Source organism: Diplotaxodon limnothrissa, linkage group LG16 (genome assembly GCF_057381915.1).
Source record: "Diplotaxodon limnothrissa isolate DT_005_m linkage group LG16, D_limnothrissa_male_GT1.1, whole genome shotgun sequence".
In the NCBI taxonomy this organism is placed as follows: domain Eukaryota; kingdom Metazoa; phylum Chordata; class Actinopteri; order Cichliformes; family Cichlidae; genus Diplotaxodon; species Diplotaxodon limnothrissa.
In genome coordinates, this window is record NC_140611.1 from 38,916,909 (window position 1) to 38,933,689 (window position 16,781).

Consider the following 16,781-nt stretch of genomic DNA (forward strand, 5'->3'; position numbering starts at 1 on the left):
ATTGGCCCATAAAGAAGCTGCCCAGTTCTTAGCAGCAGGCAGGAGTCTGTTTCCAGCAGCACTCGCTCTCACACTCAGCACGGAGACAACTTTTAAAGACTGAAAAGAAAAAAAACGATGATGGATGAAAAATTATTTAGGAAACCAAGACATTTGAAATGCCTCTAATGATGTCATCAACCCCATCTCGGTTTAGCAGGCTCCAGTAAGGGGAGAAATATGTGATTACTTAAGTATATATATTTCATAAGTAGGTTACTTCCTCTTGGCCTGATGGCCTCGTGCCAAAGCAGCCCCAGTGATGGCTCGAGTCGACCAGCTGCTCGAGTGGTTTGCAGCGCACTTTAAAAATATAATTACTTACATTTGAAACAGTTGCAAAATTCTTTGGAGGCATGAAAAACAGCAGTCAGTTGTTCTGTGATCTCAGCCCATATGCTGCTTATGTGTAGGACTTTATAATGCAGCCGCTCTGCTGCAAATCAATAAATATCATTTTGGATCATTTCCACATTTCAGAGAGGAGCAGACTTCCTAAAGCCTGCACGTGTAAATAAACCAAAGTTTACAAAACACCTAATAGCTCCTCTGTAATTACTGAGCATCCAGAGCATCGGGGATTTTGTACTAGCCTGCAACAATCAATATTAGTCAAACCAATTACACCAAACCAGTTAAATACTCATCTACTGCAAACTGATTGCCCGGTCGGTCATGGCAGCGAGTGCAAAGCCACGCCACACTGAAAGTCTGCTACTAAACACGAGTGTTTAAAGCAGGGAGCTTATTCGTTCTGAGCAAAAGCAGATTCTGACGCCTCGTGTTGACCTGGGAGATAAAGCTGCCCAAGTGCCAAAAATGTGGCATCTGTCTGCATCTTGGACATCCTCGGCTGATAACCCACTACCCCACATTTAGAAGTAGCTTCCAGGCAGCCTGTGACAAAAATCCCATTAATGGGAATTGCTGCCTGCTGCTAAATGTTGTACTACATCCAAGAGAGGGAGAATGAGAGAAAACCTGACGGCTTTGATTAAACTCCTGGGATTATCCTTACTGCTGTGTGGGAGAGAAATGGGGGATAAAACTTATATCATCTATACTGATAAACACGAAAAACACTGACTTTTGTGGTTTGTCACAGATAAAGGGCAAAAAAGAAAAGAAGTTTTTTAAAATTGTGGTTGATATAAACACACTGATTTAATCAGCCTAAACCTGAATGACCTCGTATTAACCTCTGCCAATTTCCTCGGAGTAACCAGATTAGTAGTGCCCGGCTTTGTCACTCTCTCTCTCTCTCTCTGGTGCTTTTTGAATTTTGCATGTTTAAGCATCAAATGCCCCGGTATGGTTTAGCTGTCATTCATCTCAAATCTAGATCAGCGATGCAAGGCTGTATCTCACAGTCACCTTTACTGAGCGCGCTCACACTGGCACAGCGCCTGTGTGCAGCACGTGGCTGTGATTACACATCATTTCAATTTGGCGTATTACACCAAAAACATCAAAACTTAAAGTCTCCCACGGTTGGAGCTCAGCGAGGACGTTACTGCAGATGTAACACGAGGACTTTGAGTGATTTGCTAATTGAAGCCTAATAACCACTTTTTACTAAAACTTCTCGGGGCGGCGATGTTTCATGACTCATCATCAGCTGTCGGTGACGTGCTGCAGACTCAAAGCCATCCAGCGGCACTGCCTTAACCCCTGCTTGTTAACGCAGCATGAAGCTTGATGTGCGGAGCAGATAGAGCACACCCACGACTCCGGGCCGCCTCTGACACAACTCTCAGAATTAATTTCTAAATCAGAATTTCATCTACGAGTCCATCAGATTAAAGTGCTGCATTAAGAAGGAGCAAAGTGTCTGTACAGAAAAATAAAACACGTGAGAGATTTTATCATCTGAGATCTGATAGTAATGGATGCATGTCGCAGCAATAATATGAGATGTGCTCTACTTTGTGCCTCTGACATTGACCTAGATTTCTCAGTCAGATCACGCTATGGGGGAAACACGAATACAAAAATCACCATTAGAAGTACATTTAATATTTACAGGTCCTGATGTTCTTTCTGCCCTTCAGAGAGAAAAACGAGTCCAAACAAAGGTCAACAGCCGTGCAGGCACTCACAGGCATGCACAACACAAATAGTGACAACGCTGGAGACACAGCGGAGCCAGTGAACTCGCTGCTGAGAAACCTGTAACGGTTTTGAAAATGTCAGTATTTCCAGGACAGTCGACCAATTAGGCTCTGCATTGTGGCCTCTGATATAGTCGCAGACACGGGTCTCGTGACGCTGCCTTTGGAGCAGTTGTTTGGGAATATAGTGGCATTGAACAGATGATAATAAACATCCATTATGCAGCATAATACTCTGTAAAATTTCCCGCAGATCAGTCCAGCTTTGTCACAGAAAAGTCACAACATGGCACGCTGCTGCCGCTGATGCAGATTAAAGCCCTCCCTAATGGAGCAGCAGCGTGGCATGGGGCCGTGCCAGAGAGCAGGGCAGGACAACGCAGCGAGGGTTACAGGAGCTCAACACAAGCAGCTGCCTGGAAACTGAACTGGAATTCCTGGGTCCCCAACACTCCAGGTGCAGATCTGTGTGAGGAAAGCTCGGCACGCCGACGGCCCAGAGCCGCTGTGACAGCACAGACGCTGAAACTGAACCTTACACTAGATGATAAACAGGAGATCTCACACAAATGTGACCCCATTAGCTCCGAACGCACAATCCAGGTCCAACATGAACCTGCAGCACACACACAAATGCTGTTCTTTATTTACAATACAGCCCAAAGTGCAGGCAGACATGAGGACGTTCAGTCAGGCAAGAAGCAGGCAGTATCTGGAAATCAAGATGACAAAGTATTACACAATGTTTACTCCACAAACCCTGAGAACTGGAGGAGTCAGCTTCTTCTTATGAGCAATGGGGCTTTACATGTTCATGACACAAGCAGCCAAAGTTCTGGTAATACCACGAGAGACTTCCTGAAATTGGGTTTTTGCGTTCATTTGCTGTGATCTCAGCCCCACTGAAATTTTCTTTCTGTTGTACTTAAAGTTATTTAAATAAGTCTGTGCAGCTTGCACAGCTTCCAAACTTCCCAACGAACCATCTGTAAGCTTGGAAGCTCAGCTCGTTTATTAATGAGACAATACGCTCACACAGCTTAAACAGAAGTATCTGCAACATTCTCCGAGAGGTCGGAGTGTCTGGAAATCATTATTCATTTTTATTCCAACAGAGAAGCTAAGATAAAAGTAAACGGTGCAGATAATAAGCTCCGATAGAGGACTTTATTCAGTAGTTTCTGCTCCTTCAAAAAGGTCAGCGCTGCAAGAGCTCGGTGTGACTCACACACAGTGCACTGACCAGGTGAAGCGGACCAGCCTTTACAGACCATTTCAAATTTCATCACAAGAAAAATGGCAGTTACAACCGAACTAAACAACACAGAGCACTGGCATCCTATTATCTTACTTTCTTTCATTGATTGTACTTATTGTATTTTTGTATTTCCTTCTGATATCTGTACCTGAGCTGAGGTGACGCAAAAATTTCCCCGTTGTGGGATCAATAAAGTCTTATCTTATCTCTTATCTAACTTTATCCACTCTAATGTTTACTGTGTTTAGTTGTGCTTAGTGCCAACGTGACTGTGCAAGGACAATAAAAAGTTATCTTATGATGGAGCAGATTTAAGATTTTCTACTTTTTGCATTTATTGTGATCAACTACTGTTACTTTGTCATCAGGGTTAAACCGCAGCGCGAGCACTCAATCAGTATTGAAATAAGTGCTTCTGGGCATTAAATAAAAGCGCACAGGAGAACGGCAGCACTTTCATATACCGTCCTGCAGGCTGCTCTGAGTTAGCTGCTTTAGTGTTGTCTGCCTCCCTTTATAATAAGAGAATGGGGAAAGCAGCTGCAGCGGACTTGATGAAGCGGTGAGAAATAAAAACGTATGGCATTATTACTCTGGCTCCTCTGGGAAACTGAGGAAGTGAAGTTTGAGCTGCGAAGTCAAATGGGTGGAAAGTTCTCAGAGTTGCACGGCACTGAGAATAGTTCTTTGTTAGGACAGTAAACTCAAGATGAAGTGTGAAAGAAAAAACCTCCCCACCTAAAGCAAAACTGGGAGAAAAATCACAATAATGGGCTTCCAATTTGTCACCATGCTGATGAGGCCGTGACGTGGATGTGGAACTTTTAATGCTTCAAGCGTTCAGATCCCCACCCTGCACGAGAGGCTGCTGAAGGCAGCGGAGCATGCAGGCCTCCCTCTATCACAGCTGATGCATGGTTAACACAAGCACACGCCACACTACACCGGGTTACACAGGCAGGGAAGTGTAAACACCATTCATTACCATGGCGCTGGCTGGGGGACTTTGAACTGCCATCCATTCTGCATTAGGCCACAGCATCCCGCCCCACAGTGTTCATGCAGAGGCTTTTGGCACATGTTACAAAACTGTGGCAACTTGATGCAAGCTGCCCAACAAGCTCACGCTGAGCAGAGCTACTCCAATGGCCGACACGCAGCCCTCTTCCAGCTGAGCTAAACGGTTGTTACTTTTCTTTCCAGGAGTCTTTCTTGCAGCTCTGAAGGCTTACCACACACTACCTCTCACACTCAGCTTACATCACTGTTTGTTTGATCAGTGCGGGTAATAAAGTTCCCATCTGGTTTCCCAACTGAGAATCTGGCCAAAAGAGGTGGGACATATTTGTGGCAACCCACAAAGGGAAAGATACCAACTTTTTTTTCCCTCCTTCTTCTTTTAAAAGGTCTTATCTGATCCTCTTGGGACACCAAGTTCACCAGTGGAATTAGGAGTTGGGAAAAAAAAGAAAAGACGGGAATTAAAAACAACTTTGCATCAAAGGCAGTGAAGCAACAGTTGCTCATTGTTTGGACTTGACTGTTCCATTAACACTCATTTCCAGCTTCTGCGGCACTGAACACTATATTTACAGATGTGCTAAGGGAAGCAGCACCCCAAGCAGCTTTCCCCCTAAAGCAACTGTTTTTTCCTTCCTATGAGGTATTTCGCTTCTTCTACGAGTTCCAGGCTGGTTCCCAACCCACAGCAGACTCCGGCACAAAACAAACACTTTGTCCAGGAGGAACTTTGGGATGTTCCTCAGAGACGACTTTTATCCATGCTGAGCAGAAATGTTTTCCAGTCAGCAACATTATGATCTCTTGAAACCGGGGGCGCACTGAGGGCTAAGCCCACCTTCACCCACTTTATCCAGGATTTAATCTCGCATTGATCCGTCTCTGTATACCTTTAATCCAGGTATTTCCACAGATCATAGAGTGGGGCAATGCAAGGATATTTTAATGGAAAAAAACTTTAAATGATTCCAGAGTTTCATCGTCCTCTGCATGGGTCATTAAATCTGCCATTTCACACACAGAGCTGAGCGTTTGGTGACAGCAGCACCTGAAAACGCTCGTTTGGCGCTTGCTGTCCTCTGGTTCAGGGTCTGCAGTGGGTTTCTGGCTCCGCTCAGCCACAAAGACGGTTCTTGCCCGCAGATGTAGGCAATTAGCGACAACGGTTTTCAGGAAAACTGCTGAATGAGCCGCGGTTTGCAGCAAGAAAGAGACATTAAACGAAATCCCTCCTGCGCTTTCTCCCCAAGTCATAGAAAAGTAAGAAACACACAGAGAGAAAGAGAGAAACAGACACAAAAAATAAAAACGTATATATTTATCCCCCAACCCCCTCCTGTACGGAGAGGGGAGGAATGAATGAGTTGGGAAGCAGGCGATCTAAAGAAATGGAAAGTTAACTTTTGAAGAGTTTCCGAAAATGTAACAGCGATAAACCAGAGCCAACGGAGAAGAAAAAAGCTTTACACTTCCAGAACAACTTACCGCTTTAGCTCTGTGGAAGTTGCTCCCTCTTGTCCTAAATCCACTCCACGGACAAGAAAAAAAAAGATCCCGGGATGATTCTCCAAGTCAGGAGAGGCTCCTGAAGCCCTTCCTGCTGTCTTTGGGTTAACTAGTGTCTGCCTGTGTTGGATGAGGCTGGAAGAGGCTCTCATCCGAATCTCAGCACTTTGAATGGAGCTCTGATGGACTTGAGAGCGCAGAAACTGCCGGGCGTAGGGAGTGGCTGGAGAGGCGGCTCTGGGCTAGTCAGCTCGTCCAGTGAGTCCCCTAATCACCTCCAGCGCTGGGGAGGTGGTGCCTTCAGGTGTCGTCGGAAACAATGCCACTTCATCTTTTGTCCCCACACATAATAGTTTAACGAAACATCCAAGTCAGAAAGCAAACAGCGAGCTGCTTCCTCCTCATATTTACTAACTAAACATTCAGGCAACGTGAGCTGTTTTAACTGCTCCATGGCTCCTGTGCGGAGGAAAGAGGCGGTTTGCTGCAGAGACATTGAGCCTTGGAAGAATTTTAAAAAAGTAAACTGGACTTTGATTGTTTAAAAGTGAACTTTCATTATGCGGTATTATGATCTGTTAAATTATTCTCACATAAGTAACTGTAAAAAGGCGAACTGGTTAGGTTATAGTTGGCCAAACTTGTTTGAAGAAGTTCCCACACGACTTTAGGGAATAAAACCAAGATTTACGAGGTGAGTGTGAAGCAACATTAAAGTTTTCCTTCATCGTTATATATAGACAGACACTCCATCCACCCGACAGCACAATACCCCCCTCCTGTGTCTTAATACTACATAGCAACGACGATTTGACGAGCTTTTAATGAAACTCTGGGCCAAGTTTAATAGTTAAAGTCGCTCTCTGTGCACAGGAAACTCATATTTGTGATTTTGTTGGGGGGTGTTTGTCTCTTCTTGTACTGATTTACAGATTCGGACTTTACGGTATTTGGGGTTTAAACCAGATTTTCTTTTAAATATCACTCACTCCTGCGTTGCATCCAGAGAAGACCTGCAGTATCACTGCATGTTATTTATTTGGTTTTAACCGCTTAAATTTCGCTCTTCAGTCAAGTGTGGCGACCCAAATAGACTGCGTTAGTGCGCACGCGCGGTTACGTCTACAGCTTCCTCTTCCCTAGAACTGGTTGTACTGGAGTCCAGTTATACTAGTTTCTTTGTCACGGACTGTTTTTGTTCTTAAAGAGGATTTCGGTGAGTTTCTGACTAATTTTTTCTCTTTGTGGAGCCGAGCGCTGCTCGCACTAGTTCAGTTTATTGCGACACTGCGGATGGAAATTCCAGGAAAATGGATTATAGTTAGCAGCAAGCTAGCACTGCCCCAGTGTTATTGTGTTATCTGAAGTCAGATATCCAGAGTTGGCTCGCTCGGCTTTGATAAATATAGACTGTCACAGCTGGCCTTTTTTGGTGTGATATTTATAATATGTACAGAGTAAAGTGCTGTTTTTATAGATTCGTATCATGACAATGAACGAAGGTAGACAAATGTCCTCGTATGGTGCTGTGCATGCACTGCTGCTCGTACATTTAGCACGCGTGGTGACGTGGACGATGCTAATAACTGTGGTTACCGCTAACATTTATGGTAAATAGCATTGTTGTTTATACCTGTATGAGTATATGTGTGTATACATCCCCAGGGGTGAAGGCTCATACCAGCTTCTGCCCTTCCCTCCCAAACAAATAATGGGGGTGGCTAACATCTGGCTTGTTTCACGTTGCGCTCCCACATGCACACAACATTTGTATGATTCATGCAGATTTGATTATGCATGGGTGGAACTGTGCGGACGGATCCCATTGTTGTTTCCTCACCCTGAGCTCATTTATGTTTTTCTTGCAGAGTGTTTTTATGAGTAATCAAAGGCAGCAGAAGCCTACGCTAACAGGCCAGCGTTTCAAAACTCGGAAAAGAGGTGAGAAACCGCCGAGCATCACTTTGTTTTGGTCACATTAAACACAGGTGGTTTCATCAGGATATACAGATCACGCCCGCCTGTCCTCCCTGTAGCTTTTCATGCTACCAGCAATGGAAAAGCACAGATTGTGAAATCCTGGATTGACTCCAACCTTGATGCCATAATTAAAACAAAAAAATCTTGCAGATAACCAATGCCAATTTTCAGTTCTGATTCAATTCTATTCTATTTTATTTATATAGCACCAAATCTCAACCACTTAGTCTTTGACTTACAACTATTGTCAAAGACCCTACAATAATGCAGGCCGGCACTACCAAAATTTGCCTGTTTTTAATCTTTTACATTCTCTGCCAACGTTTTGTAACTGGGAACAAATACTTAATATGAAAAAAATATATGTAGTATTTAAAAGACTTTTGGCTCTTCATCATGCCAAAAATCTGAACTATCTGAGTCCCCCTTTTTTCTTTTTTTTAAACGAAATCTAAGTTCAGCTTCACTAGCCACACCCACACATCATTTCAATCCATGAAATGAGTTCTGCTGAACCAAGAAATCATTTCATGGATTGCATTTATATAGTTTTAAATAACTTTTCATTTCGAGACCCTCAAAGCGCTTTACAATGCCACTATTCATTCACTCTCACATTCACACACTGGTGGAGGCAGCTACAGTTGTAGCCACAGCTGCCCTGGGCAATCAGTCCCTCTGGCCGTCACCAGTAGGCGGTAGGTGAAGTGTCTTGCCCAAGGACCGAGACTGTCCGAGCCGGGGCTCGAACCGGCAACCTTCCGATTACAAGACAAACTCCCAACTCTTGAGCCACGATCGCCCACCACTCATTTAAATAGAAGCTGTCTGGTAAGTGAAGCAGGTTTAAATAAAAGAACAGCACATCATGCCATGAGCTAAAGAAACAGCTGAAAAACAAAACATCTATCAGGCTGGAAAAGGTTACAGAGACGTTTGTAAGGCTCTGGGACTCAAGTGAATCACAGTGAGAGCCGTCAGCGACGTGAAGAAAACCTGGAACCGTGGTGAACCTTCACAGGAGCAACCGGCCTACCAAAACGGCTCCAAGAGCACATGAGCGATTTATCCAGGAGGTCACAGACAAACCCAGAGCAACATCTAAAGAACTGCAGGCCTCACTTGGCTCAGTTACATCTGATGTAAAACTGAAGCTGTTTTTATGGCTGAGCAGACGGTGCGTTCGCTGTCTGCTCTGATCTGAGGACTGCCCAGATGCCTGCAGAGAGCTCTCTTGTGAGACTGAGGTAGTTTACAAAGTACGTGGTAAAACCAGTCTGTGTGCTGTTGTTGATCCATCAGGCAGCTGCAGATAAGAGCGAAGTTCTAACAAACAAAGAGTTGAAGTGAAACAGCGTTAAAAACAATGAAAAGGTCACTGCAGCCACCATCTCTGCTTTTCATGCTTTATTTTTTGGCCTTTGAAGTTTTTTCATGGCCCTCCCGTTTTGGGTGAACTCTGGTTTTGCTCCTTGCTCTGTTCCATCACACTTACGTCACTTAGTTGCTTACGTCATCCAGTCCTCCAGGATCTTGGGTGACCGCACAGACGCACATCTGGGGTGGGTGAAAACCCCTCTCCCCCTCTGTCCTCTCAGAATCATGTACGCGGGTGGAGACATAAAACCGGCCTAACACAGCATTTCATGAAAACAACGTCATGCCAACAGTCAGGCATGGTGGTGGGAGTGTGATGGCATGGGGCTGCTTTGCTACTTCAGGACCTGCTCAACTGATGGAACCACGACTTCTGCTCTCTACCAGAAAGTCCTGAACGATTACATTCAGCCACTACTTCATGCCCTCAAGCACATTTGTGTTATACACCAGGACAATGATTGAAAACGCACCAACAAGTCCAAATGACTCGAAAAAAGTTTTTTTTACAGCCTCCAGCTAGAGAGAGAAATATTTTTTTTAAATGTCTGTCTGTTATTTATTGACTCCAAATTTCTGGTGGATTAAAGTTAACTTACTTTTTAAAGTAAGTTATCTCCATAGTGGGAGTTAAATTATGGAACAGTCTAACACATAGGTGTCAAACTCTGGCCCACGAAGCCATACCAAATTATTATTAGAGCTGGCCTACTGGTATTATACAGCTAATATATATATTGTTTAGTATTAAGCTTTGCTTGTTCCTTATTCAGTTTTTCAGCAAAACTTGTTTGAGTCCATAAGAAAAGATTCATTCTTAAATCTGGAGGGATTTTTTTTTTTTTTTTTCAATAAATATTAACGTCAGCCCGCGACCTTGTTCCAGTTTTGAATTTTGGCCCACTGTGTATTTGAGTTGGACACCCCTGGTCTAACATAAGAAATAAAAGAAAGCAACAACATATACCAGTTTAAAATAAAATATAAAAAACAAATTTAAGAATGAAGAAAATGGGGTCAACCCAGGACGGTAATTGGGATGTTTTGGTTTATTTGTTTCAGTATTTGTGAATCTGCTAATTTACATATTCTGTCTTTTATTATATGAAAGTAACTATATTGTGATGATTTTTGTTTTGTTTTGCTTTTGTTTCATTGTTTGTTTGTTTAAGACTAAAAGAAAACTAAATGAATGAGATGTAAAATTTGTGGGGGTAGAGCCAAACAAGTGTATACTTCTGCCTACTCCCTTTCAAACAAAATAATGGAATGATATCACGAAATGATGCTGAATGTATACATTTGAAATAAAAAATGAACTGAACTAATTTGTCTTTTTGTTCTTTTTGCACAGATGAAAAGGAGAGGTTTGACCCTTCCCAGTTTCAGGAGAGCATTGTGCAGGGTCTGAACCAAACTGGCACTGATTTGGAAGCTGTCGCAAAGTTCCTTGATGCCTCTGGTGCAAAGCTTGACTACCGACGCTATGCCGAGACTTTGTTCGACATCCTGGTGGCTGGTGGAATGCTGGGTGAGTTGCAGGCATTTCTTTTAAACTTTGCATTATACCATGGTAATAAAATGTGTCCCCCAGTCGAGCGCTCTCTGGGTCTTCAGGTTAATACTGGCGTGCACAAGTGTCCCCCCTGTTTTTGAATTGATGTCGATACAGTGATCAGCAGAGGTGAAACATGTGATGCGCCTAAGACATGAATATGTGTTTAATTTCAGCCCCCGGGGGTACGCTGTCAGATGACATGACCTGTACAGAGTTCTGTCTCTTCAAAGCACAAGAGGACATGGAGACCATGCAGGCATATGCACAGGTGAATACCACTGTGTTCAGTTCACGTTTTAATATCCATTTGTTTTTATGGATAATAAAGCAATTTTTCCCCTTTAGGTCTTTAACAAGCTCATTAGGCGCTACAAATACTTGGAGAAGGGATTTGAAGAGGAGATCAAAAAGGTTTGTTTCTCTGCATAGCCGGGTCACGTAGGTAGCCTGACCTGCCTGACCGGGTCATGGTCTTGAGCAGTTTGTTTCAGTTTAAAATATAAAGAGTACAGCTTTGCCTCTGCTGTGGTTCAGCCTGTATGTTTACTGTTTTACAGCTGCTGCTGTTTCTCAAGGGTTTCACAGAGTCTGAGCGCAACAAGCTGGCCATGCTAACAGGGATTCTGCTGGCCAATGGGAACATCTCTGCATCCATTCTCAGCAGCCTCTTCAATGAGAATTTGGTCAAAGAAGGTACTCTGCTTTAATACTCGGTCTGTGTGCAGAATTATGTTCACGGTTTCTCTTCCCGAGCCACCATTTATCAGACATTTTAAGGACCTGTACACACACAGCGCACTGTTTGCTTTATCTGGACAGCCTGAATGCTTTGCAGGTATTAATGTAGAAGTAGCAGAGGGACGGGCAGTCATGCAAACGAGTGTTGACAGTATGTAGGCTTTCATTTTAGTCAGAGACTATGGAAAAGCCTTTGATTCCTGCAGACGTGTCTGTTTTCAGCTGCTGGGATTAATCAGGGGAAAAAATGCTGCAGAAATCTCACGTTTTGCTCATTCAGCAGGGCCGAAACTCAATGAGTGGAACTAAATTATTAAACTTTCAATATTAAACATTGTCACTGCAATGTTATCCTCCCATTTGAGTTGTGGAAGTTGTTCTTTCTCTCGTCATTTACTTGTCATCAGTCACATTTGAATCCATTTTCTCCCTTTTTTTCCCTGAAAGAAAGTCAGCGATGGGAAGTCGTATCCTTTATGATTCCAAAGACGAGTCTTTAAAATAACTGAACGCACAAAGAAAACATTTGGGGAATCTCCATTAAAGCAGCTGGTGTCAAACGTCTGCTTCAGGACTGTCTGCTCCACTCTTTGTTTACAAATATAGTTAAATTATAAAATATATTCTAAAAAAGCTGTCCACCCCTGAGTAACCAAAGTCAATGTAATTGGTCACACAGTGGACTTGCTCTGCTACACACAGAGATGCCTAACGTCTGTCCCTCTGACACAGAGTTTGCATATTTGTGCATGCTGATAGCAGCTGCATGGCCAGGCTACAGAGAACCTGAGGTCTTACAGTACTGCACGAGTCTGTGAAAGTCTAGAAAGATGCGCCTGCGTTACGTTACTACATTTTACACGTGCATGAAGGGAATGCTTAATATTTTCCATTCGCAGCCCCCCTAATGAAAAGGCAATTTTAAAAAAAGCTTCAGAGTAATGGAGTAATGCTAATTTCTGTGCAAATAAGTGCTCTTGTTACATGCTAGTATTATTAATGTGTAATGCAGTAAAAGGTGCAGATGGTGCTGTGAAGTTTTGCTTTGAGTGGGCGTTGTCAGCCGGTTGTCTGTGTTGTACCAGAAGAAGAGATTAACCACAAACACAACAGCTAATAGATGTGATGAGTTAATCCATCAGCATCCACTGCTGCGCTCTTTGAAAGGACCCGACGGATGCTGATGGTTTTACCTTTTTGATCATCATACACTTTTATTTAGCTTGTAGATGCAGATGTTTATTTGATTTACCCGTTGGTCCACACTTGAATGTTTTCTTGTTTGTGGCATTTTTCCAGTTAAGAGCCTCGGTGTTGTGTTTACCGGCGGATTACTTTGACTTTCTTTATCCTGGCAGGTCTGTCAGTAACAGCTGACTCACATTTTTGTGCATTTGTTCAGGTGTTTCGCCTTGCTTTGCTGTAAAACTCTTCAAATCCTGGCTTTCTGAAAAGGACATCAACTCGGTTGCTGCCAGTCTTCGAAAGGTTGGCATGGACAACAGGCTTATGGTGAGAACGACATCTTCGCTACAACATCTCTACGAGGCTTAGGCGAAGCGGCGTTTCCCCATGCCGCTCAGCGGCCTGTCTGCGTATTCTAAATATGACTGCTTAATTACGGCTCTGCATAAATTGAATAGTTTCAAACTATTGTGGCAGTCACAGCAGCTACTGCACCAAAGGCCTCCTAATTGCTGATGAAGGCTTGTTCGGTCTGCTTCAATGTTTGATTATGTAAATTTGCAGGAACTTTTCCCGGCCAACAAGCGGAGTTGCGAGCACTTCTCAAAGTACTTCACAGACGCCGGGCTCAAGGAGATTTCCGACTTTGCCAGGAACCAGCAGTCCATAGGTGCTCGCAAAGAGCTGCAGAAAGAGCTTGAGGATCTGATGTCATGTGGAGAGCCCCTCAAAGACGTAAGTGTTCGTGGTTTTCCATCTTCTTTTACACAGACTCGCTCCTCGCAGCACACCGCTGTGTAGTAGCACTTAAGATTGCTTTCTGCTTGACCTGTCACCCTTTTGTCTTGAGGAATGGTGAGGAAACGGATGCAGTGGATCAATGGCAAATTCCTGAAATCCACTCAGCCTGAACATATTATCTGCTCCTGCCAACCTCTGTACCCTGCCAGGATGCTTGTAGGTAATGTCTGCCGTGGTTGGTCTGCGTTGATAGTAACGTTTGTTCCGTCTCTCGGCTTGGATCTTATAGATCATTGCTTACGTCCGAGAGGAAATCAAGAAGAACAACATCTCTGAGCAGACGATGATCGGACTAATTTGGTCCAGCGTGATGAGCTCGGTGGAGTGGAACAAGAAGGAGGAGCTCGTGACGGAACAAGCCATCAAACACTTAAAGGTGACACCTGCGTCGCTCTGCTCTTCCTGTTCTTCTTCTCTCCCACGGCAGTTATGACACGATCCGAGAGATCTAAAGAAACGTACGGGTGTCGCTCTTAAATCGTGCCTCGGAGATGTTAGAAAATCCGCGCTGCTGTAGGCTTTGAACTCTGCAGAGAAGATAATTGATTTAGTAAGGCAAAGTGGAAGTAATGGGAGAAATCAGAAGCATCTCCCCCTCCCACTCTGTGTGTGAAACTCTTACTCCAGCTTTTCCCTGGTTTCCATCCTCAGCAATACAGCCCGCTGTTGAAGGCTTTCACCTCCCAGGGCCTCTCAGAGCTCACGCTGCTGCTGAAGATCCAGGAGTACTGCTATGACAACATCCACTTCATGAAGGCCTTTCAGAAGATCGTCGTACTGCTCTACAAAGGTGAGTTAATTATGCCCATAAGGCTCCTGTTCCCACCAGTAAAGACGTTTACTTTGCGGCAGGAAGCGACGCAGGCTTGTGCGACTGATGCCAGATGGCCAGAGATTATAGCCAAAACTTTGCCTTGATTGATGTCATCAACCTGCCTGGTGACATTTGTTTTCCCGGCACCTGCGGACGCATCTGTGCTGTTGGCGTCGAGTTGAAATGATTTCTTTTTCTGTTTTATGTTCTCGTTTTTATCTTTGTGTGTTTTTCTCCCAGCCGATGTCTTGAGCGAGGAGGCGATTCTGAAGTGGTACAATGAAGCCCACCAAGCTAAAGGAAAAAGCGTTTTCCTTGAGCAGATGAAAAAGTTTGTTGAATGGCTCAAGAACGCAGAGGAAGGTAAGCACCTCGTTTCTGTCTGCCACTGATGGGAGACGCCCCAAAACGCGCCTCGTGTTTATGGTCTCCAAATGTTAGTAACTAAATGCACGTCGAGTTTACGCGTCTGGTGACGGATGTTTCCTTTCCTTCAGAGTCCGAGTCGGAGGAGGAGGATGCAGACTGAAGACCTCTGCCTATAAAACCATCGAAATTTGTATTTTTAATCAGATGCAGTACAAGAATTTATAACAGACGCCTGTTCTCTAGTTCTTTTCTTTCTCTATTCTCTACCTCTTCATATCTAGTTCGACTGCAATGTAAGGGCTTTAATGGGGTTGTTTTTTTGTTTTTTTTTTGATGCTCGTATTCATCTTCAAACTCCTTCAGGAGCCAATCAGAGTGCCACATTTAGCTGATAGACTGAAACCTCTGTCATGTGACAAAGCAGAGCGTTTTGGTTTTTTTAAACATGAGACCCTTTAAAATTCGACCATGTGAAGGCGTGTTTCAGTCTTTGTGTTTGATCGCTCTTATTCGGTCCTCTGAAGTGAAAACTGTTGATTTGCGTCTCAGATATGTGACAACTTTGAATTTGTTGCCAGTTTTTAAGATTCTTTATCCATTATTGTTAATGGAGCCGCGTCATCATAAACAGAACTTTGATTTTTCCATACATCATGTGTAACAACCACGCTAGCTTTGTAGGGTTTTTCCCCTTTATCGCACATTTTCAAATAAATGGTTTTCATTACTGCCGTATCCGTTCATGTGGAGTTGAAGGTGAATTAAAGGAGCAATTAGAAGATGTGTACGTACACAGATAAACATGGAAAAGTAGAAACTGAGCTCTTGTGTTTGAGATCGCACTAAAGTTTTCACTGATCTCGGCTGGCCTTATCTAATCATGCAATCAAGAACGGCTGGCTGCCATGCGTGACCCGAGCTGCAAACAAAGATCTCTCTTCACTCCTGTCCCACTTTAAATGGTAATTATGGTTCAGTCAAGCATGTAGGAATGAAAGTGAGATGGTGATTCAAGATGTTATGAAAATGGTCTACATTCATTATAAGAGTCATCTCACAAAGTCTAGAAAGCAGACCGCTTATTGTAATGTTAGCACAAGACGAGGAGAGGTCAGGATGCGTTTGTGTCCAGCTCTTTGTGTTCGATCGTTAGTTATTTTAGCTCTATACATGTGGATTTGTTGGAAGCAGAGTGATCGTGTCATCACATCACAAACAAGCACTCTGGCTCTCACAGCTGAGTTACAAAAAAGCTGCATAGGATGAACTAGTAATGTTCGCTGTTTTATTCAAATGCGTGTAGTACAGAGAATTACAGTACATACTGTAAGTACAGCAGAGCAGCCTGTGTACAATCGACCAATAATCAGTTTCCCTCTGTGCCAACAGATGGCAGTAAATCCTTAAGAGACATTATCGCCCCTGTTTAAGCCTCCCAGAGTTTTGGAGTGAAGCTCAAATAGAAATGCAATTTTGAAGAAACCAGACTAGAAAGTATTAGACACAGCTCCACTCCAAAGTATTTTCTCTGCCTGCGTGTCCCAGGAGGATTTGTTTGCCTTTTAGTTTTATTTAGTCACTGTAAAGAACATGAGACGGTTTGGGAGAGTGACGTGCTGCGGGGGGGAGACGCGACTGCTTTTCAGATTTGCACATCTGCACGTGAGCAGCACTGAATGGCAATGATGCCTCCCAACTCCACCTCTAACTGTGCAGTACTGTTATCTGCTCGCTACCAGTGCTGCATGTCTTCACTCGCTCATTTATTTATTTATATATATATATATATATATATATATATATATATATATATATATATATATATATATATATATATATATATATATATATATATATATATATATATATATATATATATATATATATATATATATATATATATATATATATATATATATATAGTAATCATCTTATTTATTCACGCCTCACACACTGGGCTCCTCCCCGCGTGTCGTTGAGTATGTGCACTGCTGCACACTGAGGGATGCTGCAGCATAATGAGCT

The 16,781-nt window shown here is 43.3% G+C and overlaps 2 protein-coding genes across 5 annotated transcripts in view; one reads left to right on the forward strand and one right to left on the reverse strand.

Moving 5' to 3' along the window:
• Positions 1-6,374, reverse strand: part of myo1b (myosin IB) — a 55,890-nt gene extending 49,516 nt beyond the window's left edge. For 2 of the 3 annotated variants that reach the window (XM_085373770.1, XM_085373769.1), the window contains exon 1: positions 5,914-6,373. The gene's annotated coding sequence lies outside the window, so the exon portion shown is untranslated. Of the gene's footprint in view, positions 1-5,913 lie in introns of all 3 variants that reach the window. The other variant, XM_085373771.1, reaches the window with a different exon arrangement.
• Positions 4,822-16,472, forward strand: LOC146616674 (eIF5-mimic protein 2-A-like). Of its 2 annotated transcripts, none has more exons than XM_085373773.1 (12): positions 4,822-6,628; positions 7,803-7,875; positions 10,646-10,822; positions 11,023-11,117; positions 11,195-11,260; positions 11,407-11,542; positions 12,990-13,099; positions 13,337-13,507; positions 13,803-13,949; positions 14,225-14,363; positions 14,628-14,750; positions 14,885-16,472. In XM_085373773.1, exons 2-12 carry the CDS (start codon positions 7,812-7,814, stop codon positions 14,914-14,916), a joined length of 1,260 nt encoding a protein of 419 aa, XP_085229899.1. In that variant the 5' UTR covers positions 4,822-6,628; positions 7,803-7,811; the 3' UTR covers positions 14,917-16,472. The 2 variants fall into 2 exon arrangements, with proteins under 2 accessions (XP_085229899.1, XP_085229898.1); XM_085373772.1 differs by lacking the exon at positions 4,822-6,628 and adding an exon at positions 6,708-7,150 and having other exon boundaries at positions 14,885-16,471.
• The last annotated feature ends 309 nt before the right edge of the window (positions 16,473-16,781 follow it).